The following is a 9,642-nucleotide window of genomic DNA, read 5'->3' as shown; positions in this document are numbered from 1 at the left end:
TAGAGGGCTGAGCACTCTGATCATCCTTGCAGCTTGGGAAATATGAAAACATAGAAATAGTTATGTTTGCTCCTGGTTTGGCTGATTTTTCTTTTTCTAAATGGAGTAAGGTGACTCGTGTGGCAGCACAGGAAAAGCGTAGAGGGCTGAGCACTCTGATCATCCTTGCAGCTTGGGAAATATGGAAACATAGAAATAGTTGTGTTTTTTAGAATGGCAGACCATGCATTCCTTATCTTCTTAGGAGAATTGTAGAAGAATACAATTTATGGTGCATAGCTGGAGCTTCTAAGCTGCAGGAGCTCTTGGCTGGATCGCTTTCCAGCAATGGTTGATCATTGCTAGATCTCGGCACGTCCTTAGGTGTGTGAGTGTCCTTGTATTCGGTCTGGTTTTGCCGGGCTTTCGTTTTTCTCTTCTTAAATGAAATGACACACGGATCTCCTGCGTTGTTCGAGAAAAAAATTCTAGTGCATTCAAACACACCTTTAGTCTGGGACTGTTATTAATCAGAACGAACACGATGGGCGAAACTGATACCAAACTGGGTCTCTGAATTTTATCTGTCAAGCTGAAAGGACAGACACTCACTAAACATCTGACGTGAAAAATATGGTCTAAAACCTGAAGCTATAAAGTCATCTGAAGGGATAAAAATGATGACTACAAGAAGAATCTCCATTCACCAAAATCTCCAAGGATCCTTGTAGGGAGGAACATAGTTTTCTGTACCGGGGAGAAGGCGAAAGGATGCCACGGTCTTTTGTAGAAAGGGCCCCATCTGTGTTGCAAAAGTTAAATATTGGTTAGAAGCTGATATATAAACATATTAGTATAACAAATACATGTTCCTCCTCTAAATGAAGTCATAAAATGAAATCAAACACTGAAGAATATTTCTTTGCTGAAGTGGTAGTATGCAACAACGGGACATAGGAGACATACAGATTCCCACTGTTTGCTAAGAGTGGAAGCATTCAGTGAGTACAGGTACCCTATTAAAATAAGAAGTGGTTAGTGAACAAAGAAATACTTCAAATGTAAGGGAGTGAATGGTCGATGATAAAAACTGGAAAGATGAAGTAATACCATCACGCTCAGCAGTGCAGGCTACATTGTGCCGAAACAAATTTGGTTCTGGTGCCTAATGAAACAAAGAGTGTCATTAAGAACATCTAAGCTGCCTTATGCACTACTTGGCCATCAAATAGTTAATACAATGCATCATGAAGTTTAGTCTAAGCATATGTTTCTCTTTGACACTCTTCATATAAGTATATTTGTTGTCAAATGTATATGTGCCAGGAAACTTACAGATTTTGTTGGTGATTTCCGAACAAGATACTCATAATACCAGTATGGTTCTCCATCAACCTACAAATAATTTTCGATATGTACTGGCGCATGTCAACTTCCAAAACGCGGAAGTACTCTTAAAGGATGATAGAAATGGTCAGAGCTTACCTCTGCAACGTGTGCGTCAAGGACAGAACTCTCTGTCATGCGCTGGCCAGTTGTCACCTTCTACAAGGTGATAAAGGTCGTTTGTAGAATCAATATGTCAAATATCGACATTAAAATTTCATTCAAGGATCTTAAAACCTTTTTCAGTTTATCAACAACCGACAATGTGCATGTTTCTTATAAAACACTAAAGCTCATCTAAGTTTAAATTTATGCTTGATTGAATTTAGCTTTCTAGATGTATTAGCTGCTTAGTGCATAACAGAGAGTTCTATCATGCTTATCCTTGCTTCACTCCATGAGACATTGTGCATGTTTCTTATGAAACACAGAGAGATAATAACTAAGGAACATAATAAGAACTTAAAATTCTGCATTTATTTGCTTTCTGGTGTATCCGATAAACTACTTGGATTTTAGTCCTTTTATTAATTTATACAGTTTGTCGTACACAATTTAGCTTAAGGAATGCAAGAAATAACATATTTAAAAGAAAGCCCAAAACACAAGTATGTACCATGGTAGATCTATCAGATAAAATGCAATCAGCAACATCTTTTGGATCCCACGAGCTCTTGTCTTTTGAAGGCAAAAAACGTGAATTCGGTGGCCCAATCTGCACCCAAAAAATTATGGATGTTACTGCGTATAATCAAATTTGTTTTTCAGAGTTTCAATTAATGTATTTCCCATCCAGATAATCAAGCCACATAACAATTTTCACCGAAAACGAAATATTTAGTCACAGACAGCAATTTGCAAAAAAAAAAAAAACAGAAACTTAAATATTAAAACATGACATTGGGTTAGTACAACCCAACAAATTGCAGATTTATGCATTTCCTAGTATCATAGAGTATTTGAGAAGTTACCGAGACCGAGATGACAACATTGTGTATCATGTCAACTCGCTCTGATACGATACGTTGCCTTGCATCAGCTGCATAGAGACCTAGTCAGCTTGCGCCATTACGAAATATATGGATATTCCAAAAAGTGTAACTGTGGAAGTCCTTGTGCTCAATAATCTAGTTCATTCGTGTGAACAAAGTAATAAGACCATTCCTTATCATTGTTATGCCAGAAGCTACTCACGCGATAGTGGCGCTGCAGAGGAATATCGCTCTGGTTTTCTGGACTCTACCCTAGGAACAGAATAATAGGATAGTAATTTGTAAGCGAAAAGTTTTATCCTAGTGCCCATGAGAAGGCAATAAGTACGCAAAAAACAGGTTAAGACTGAAAAAGAGTAGATTGGACAAAATATTGTAGTGCAGGGAACTGAAATACCATTTGAAGGTAAATTTCTTCCCTGGCAGTTCCACCGGGTAAAGAAAAGAGTATGCATTGATCTCATCAATTTGTGTGTTCATCTTCACGTCTTCATCAGTCTCCATGACAGCATATGCTTCTACAGAATCGTTGCGAGCAAAGCACTTGTGATCATTCAAGAATTGGTCTTTCAAGAAAAGAACTGTCAAAGAATGGCCTCTCGGGAGAATGAGAGAGTTATAAATAGAAAACAGGAGATCCAATAGATAAATGTGTAGCACATTATGCACAATCATAAAAACAGTACATGTCATGGACTTACTCTAAATTTTGCAATCACATGCCTCAAAACTGACACGTCTGACAAATTCAGTGTGTGGAAATTAGCAGAAAGTAGAAATGCTAATTCTTCCGTCCACAAGACCCGAACCGAGTGAATGAACCATGAGAAGTAGAGAGACATCCCATGAACACTACCTGAAATGGGGAGCATGATTGCGAAAGAAGACACGAGCCCGGACATGAGAAGGCGCCTCCTCTCCACCTCCAACCCGCGGTTCCTAGCGGCAGGCTCGCGAGAGCACGAAGCGAGCACAAAGGCCCTCCTCCTCGGTGGCAGAACACGCGCTGCCCCAGCGTGGAGTGGTCCCCTGCTCCTGCGCAATCCCCAGGAACCAAAATCAGGAGCGCAGTCAAGGAGGGTGGGTGTTCTGTGCACAGTAACACGAATAGGCGGCGAGCAGGGAATCGTGTAAGCGGCAGAGGGAGTGCGTGCCTGGGGCGGAACGGGGACTGAGATGTGGGGCTCGGGAGAGTGTGCGGAGAGGAGAGGAGAGCCCCCGCCATGGCTCGCCGGCGTCAAGACCCCTCGTCCCTTCCTACGTCCACTCGGGCTAGACCGAAGGACGGGGAAGCAGAGTGTTCTATCCAAACCTTTTGTTGCGTCTTGCGTGAGAGCAAAAGATCTCCATGTTCTATTGGCGTGTAAAAATACGGTCATGATAGATAGGCTAAAATATAAGACACATAATTGTTGGTAATATTGTTTAACAATAATTATAATGTAGAGTTTAAAATAGAATAAGAGATCTACTGGAAATAGCTTAAAAGCATCTCCAAAAGCTCTCCTAAGATCTCCCTTTTTTAGAAAAAAAACATAAAAACTTAGAACATCTCTAATAGCTCCCAATATTTATTCTTCTAAAATATTGTTATATTGAATTCTTTCCAAAACTCTAAATACCCCAAAAAAATGTACACAACTCTAATAACTCTTTATTTTGTCTCAAAAATAGTCCACCTAGCTTGTTGAGTGTATCTCTACAGCTGGTCATCAGAGACCAAATTGGGTTAACTCAACTAATTATCTCCTTAATCGGGCCCTTTATTGGGACTGTCCATGCTAACCTCGGTTGGAGCCCCCGGTCACATGACGCTATATAAAGGATCAAGGGTCGTAGGAAAAGCCAACGTTAGTATCTCGCCCAGAAACCCTAATCCACAGAGGTCCCATCGCTTAGGCATCGGAGTGACTGGAAGCGCGACAACCAAGGGAGGCTCGGATTTCGGTGCATATTGTTCCTCTACAGGAGCAATGGAGGTGACACCGAAAGCAGCGACCATGCTCCACAACTACCTCGCTAGGACGCGTCAACACAACAACAACGAAGGTATATTTCCTTATTCCTCTCAGTAGAACAGATCTACTCGTCATCGAGGTTTACTAGTTACTGATTGGTATTATAGGGGCTTAGGAATCGATCATAGGCACCATAGAATCTAACAACGGTATCAGAGCCACCCTAAGACCCCTAGGTTTCCTAATCCGCTTTTGATTTTGAGATCACAGAAAGGTCTCGGGTCAAAGTGATTAGACTCAGTTTCTTCATTTCTATCACCCCGAGAACAGAGATTAGATCAAAGTGATAAAGTTGAGATTAGATCAAAGAGAGAAAGTCAAGAAGTAAGAATAGATATCGGGTTAGGTTTTCTAACCCTGTTTCAGCCATATCGAGGACCCAGAGGGTCTCATGGCTCAAACTAGTAAACTGACAGATCAGTGAACTCGACATCTAAGGGTTAGGGTTACCTAACCCTAGTTCATCTAGATCAGGTCACAGTGATCGCGTTCAAGGGCTCAAGGCTGTTGGATTCGAGTTAAGCAAACAGAATAAGATAACACCAGGAACAGATTAGAGATAGAAAACCCTAACTATTTCCCCAAATAAAAATGCATACAAACCATCACAAAAATAACGCAGGGACCTAGATCTACGCATTTATCAACTCAAAACTCGATCCTAAATAATACATTAGATACATTCCATACAATCATACACACACAGTATGGGAATCGATTAAAGAGAACTAGATCCGGGTGTATAGAAGTCACAGAGAAACGGTCAAGAGGCTGACAGTTCACCTCACGACCACACTAGCCACAGTCTTATCACGTCGTTGGGAGCATCAACCACCGCGAGGCACCCGTTCGACGACCCATCCGAAGGGACACGTCCACCGGCGGAAGGGGCCGAGGGTCCGCTCTGGCCAGTGCACAAGCGACAGAGCTAGAAGAGGTGAGATCTAGAGAAAAAGACGACGATCGTTTCGGTTGGGCCGAGCAGAACACAAGAGTGTGCGGCGCGTGTACAGAGGATGGCTGGAAACTGTCAATAGTAAGAACAGAGAGTAGAGAGAGCCGCCCGTTGACCGCTACGATGGGGAAGAGGAGAAAATGATTAGGGTTTTCCACCCCTCCGAATAACTAGCTAGTTATAGCGCTGCTACATTATGTAGACAGATCCTGGTCGTCGGATTTGAACTAACGGCGGGGATCAAGGCAAGAGGGGTAACTCTCGCGCATGGGCCGAAACAGCGGCCTAAGCCCAGGTTGCGGCCAGGGCACGCCCGCCCCCTACTGCCAGTGGGCGAAGGCCGAGGATGGGCCAAGCCAAGAGGCTAGCCAGGCCTAATGGCCTTTTGTTTTTTCCCAGGTGTTGGGGGCCTTCGTCTTCCGAAGGTCCTCAAAAACGTAATTTAATAATGTCTTCCAAGTATGGTTTATAGACAGGTACCTTCGGATTCAGGATTAAAAGCATATACGATGAGAAGGGCATGATCGTGACGAAGGTTGCTGTTGCTCCGAAGCTATACGAAAGGGAGCTTCGGCTCAATCGCGGGAAGAGGAACCGACTTAAAGGGGAAAAAGGCTATCTAGTCCTCATAGATTTTTCTATAAGTCAATAGTGAATGCAAAGGGCATAACTGTAATTTTTCACAGGCTGCGTCATGTGCCTATAAATAGATGAACAGTACCCCCGTACTATCTACGTTGACTTGTATTCACTCGTGCGTCACGCTTGGACTTTTACCTTCTGTCAAGCCAAAGGTACAAATGTAATACAATATTGTTTCTGTTTATTCACGATAATAATAAATATGTTAGCAATGTCGTATCATTATTCATATTGTCTTTTATGTTTCATATACTTCTTCTTTCATTAACATATGCTGTGATGATGAAGGTATGTCCTTCATCACCTTCGTCTGAAGATCATTATATCCTATGGGAAATAATGCTTCAAAAGTCTAAGGGCATTAACCTTTAACATTTTATGTTGCCTTGTTCTTAATTCATAGCACTTGAGAACAAGTCCCCAACATTGGCGCCCACCTTCGGTGAACCCTTTTTCGACCACCTTCGGCAAGCACTAACCTTCGTCATGCCGCCAAAGAAAGCTTCAGCACCAGGGACCGCTGCACTGCAGCCGCTGGACCCAAACCAAGAAACTCTTTCTCTTCGAGAGGCTCGAAGCCAGAAGAGGAAAGCCACCAGTCCAACACTCCAGGAGGAGGAGTTGGACCAAGAGATCAGGAATATAGAGATCATCCATCAGCAAGTACAAAGGAAGAAGGAGAAAATGGCGTGATTAGCTGATCTCCAAAGGAAGATCGACGAAGCTACTGAAGAAGTGCGTCATCTTGTTCAAGATGAACAAGATCAAAGGCCTCAACACAGGGAGCTTCGTCAAGAAGGCCTATTCAATGAGGATGCATGGTATGATGATTTTAATCATTATGCCTTTACTTTTGATGATGCTTCTCCCTTGGTAGCAGAACTGCAGGCTACCCCATGGCCCCCATCATACAAGCCACCCTAGCTCCCCATGTATGATGGACACTCAGATCCAAAGCAGTTTCTGATGAGTTATGAAGCAACTATATCTTCATATGGGGGAAACACTACAGTCATGGCTAAGTCCTTCGTCATGGCAGTCCAAAATGTAGCCCAAACATGGTACTCTTCTCTTCGGCCAGGGACCATCACGTCGTGGCAGAAGCTTAAGGACATGTTGGTCACCAGCTTCCAAGGCTTCCAAACAAAGTCGGTCACAGCTCAAGCTTTGTTCCAATGTACGCAAGACCACGAAGAATACCTTCAAGCATACGTACGAAGGTTCTTGAGACTAAGGGCACAAGCGCCTACAGTGCCCAATGAGATTGTCATTGAGGCCATGATTAAGGGCCTTCGGCCAGGACCTACAGCTCAGTACTTCGCTAGGAAGCCCCTGTAAACTCTGGAGAAGCTGCTTCAGAAGATGGATGAGTACATCCGAGCTGACAATGACTTCCGCCAAAGAAGGGAGGAAGCTTACAGATTCTCCGAAATGACTAGGGGCTTCGGAGGAAGAATTCATCTGAGGCACGTCAGGTCAATTCACAACACTCAGAATGATGACAAAGGAGGTCAGCTGTAGAGGCTACAATATACCTCACAATCTTCGGGGCAGCAACAAAGCTCTTTCCGGCTGCTAGCTCCAAGAGGCAGAGGTGCCAGGGGCTTCGAAGGAAGATATGGGGATCAGCCTAGAAAGATCTACTGCTTATTCTGTGGTGAGGACAAGGGTCATACCACAAGAATGTGCCAAATCACCATCCAAAAGCAGAAGGAGATTACAGAAGCTGAAGCTCGGCAGAATCAGCCGAAGCAGGTCTTGCACACTGCTTCGTGCCATTCACCCTATAGACCAGAATATGAGGGTAATCACTCTGCAGCTTCTGTTGCTTCGGCTAGTCAGCCACAGGCTCCTTGGCCACAGCTTCCACCTCCGCCCCCTCTACAGCCTACTTATTCATGGGGTCACCAGCCAGAAGGGAGCCAACACACTCAGCAACAGAGGGATTTTAGGGAGGAATCCGAAGCTCGCATAGTTAACAGTACTGTGCCGGAGTCAAAGCACCTCTATTGAGAGATATCCTACCCTCTGAAGCACTTTTTTACTCTATGCCATTTTGTTTTTTAATAAAGGACAAGTAATGCAAGTCTAGTTTTAATTCTTTGTAATGGTTTTGCTTCTGTTAAAATGAAATATATCTTCTTCACAGATTTACGAAGCTTGAAAATTGCCGAAGCTTCAAAAAGTCGTTCCTAAGGGAACGCAGCGAAAGTCTTGCCAAAGCTTAAAAAGTCGTTCCCAAGGGAGTGCAGAGTAAGTTTTTTGCTCAAAAGTCGTTCATAAGGGAATGCAGAGCCAAATACCGCCAAAATATAAGGCGAAGCGCGAAAAGTCAACACGAAAAATACCGCCAAAATATAAGGCGAAGCGCGAAAAGTCAACGCGAAAAATACCGCCGAAATAGAAGGCGAAGAAGTTCAAAAGACGTTCCTAAGGGGATGCAGAACTTACACCAAAAAATAAGCGGTGAAGCCGAAAAATAAACGACAAAGAGATTTTCATCGTTCCTAAGGGGACGTAGAGATTGTGTGTTTCAGCGAGGGCGTGTGTCTTCGGCATTAGCATCATTCTTTGCATCATATCATCGCTTCATATCGCATAGCATCACATCATACATCATATCCCACCAATGACATGAATTGGAAACAAAGTCAACCTTCGAAGAATGATTCACAAAAATGAAAAGGTGCTAAGGCATAGAGCAAACTGAGAATTACAGTTTCATCAGCTTTGATGAGGAAGAAGAGATCTATTGTTCACAAAGCATTGATATTTTTACAAAGCTTCGATGCTTTTTACGAAGTATGGATATTCTCACAAAGCATAAGTATTCTTCTTTACGAAGCATGAAAAGAAGGGAAGGTGTTTTTTCGCCGAACGCTCAAAAACGGTATGTAAATAAAAAGTTTCATGCATCGCAAAGAAGTGAATTGCAAAATAGTTTACATATTAGATTCAGAACTATACGCATCAAATATTATAGACTTAGTCCAACAAATGTTACATTAATCACCTAAGAACGTTTTACAATAACTACTACTCTTTCTTTAGAACTTTTTCTGCAACTTCGTTAAGCAACTTGTTGACGACTTCGTCAACAATAGATTCGGCTATGTTGATAATTTCTATTGCTTTCTTCGTTTCCGGGTCGGTCAAGGGATCGAACGGCTCCGGTGGAGGAGGTAATTCAGCTGTGATAGAAAAAATCAATCAGTTCGAAGCCACGAAAACAAACGACAAAGCTAAGACCAATTAAACGATACATATCTGTCTCTCGATTCTGCAGTTTTTTCAGCTTCTTTCGCTGCTTCTCGAGCGTCATGAATATCTTTTTCGCTCTTCTTCATTATCTCATGGGCCATTTCTCGGCCACCATTCTCCCAGATGTCAGTGAAAAATTTTCCGCCAAGAAAACTCGCTTCGGCTGAGGGGTCCTTTGTGTCATCTACGGAGAGGGCAGCTTCGGCCTGGGCCAAGGTTTTAACATAATTACAACCCACCTTCTCCAAGATAGCTGAAATTCCTCTCGCACCAGAGAACGCACAGACATCCCCACGATCACCTAAGATTTCTTCAAAAGCTTCGGCTTCTCCACTGATCCACTCAATGACACCCTCAGGGTCGCCTCGTATGAAGTTATCTTCGTTTGAATAGGCGCCCACGTTGGTGA

The 9,642-nt window shown here is 43.0% G+C and overlaps 1 protein-coding gene across 1 annotated transcript; it reads right to left on the bottom strand.

Moving 5' to 3' along the window:
* Window positions 1-526: 526 nt before the first annotated feature.
* Window positions 527-3,670, bottom strand: LOC100192838 (uncharacterized). Its single transcript, NM_001138029.1, is given in 11 exon segments — window positions 527-781; window positions 946-995; window positions 1,090-1,144; window positions 1,315-1,374; window positions 1,465-1,524; window positions 1,982-2,080; window positions 2,337-2,404; window positions 2,560-2,609; window positions 2,755-2,875; window positions 3,214-3,392; window positions 3,512-3,670. Coding segments are annotated over 11 exon segments (912 nt in total). The 5' UTR covers window positions 3,583-3,670; the 3' UTR covers window positions 527-682.
* Window positions 3,671-9,642: the final 5,972 nt, after the last annotated feature.

Source organism: Zea mays, chromosome 8 (assembly GCF_902167145.1).
Source record: "Zea mays cultivar B73 chromosome 8, Zm-B73-REFERENCE-NAM-5.0, whole genome shotgun sequence".
In the NCBI taxonomy this organism is placed as follows: Eukaryota; Viridiplantae; Streptophyta; class Magnoliopsida; order Poales; family Poaceae; genus Zea; species Zea mays.
Note: the sequence above shows the minus strand (reverse complement) of the source record. Positions and strands in the feature narration are given on the sequence as shown.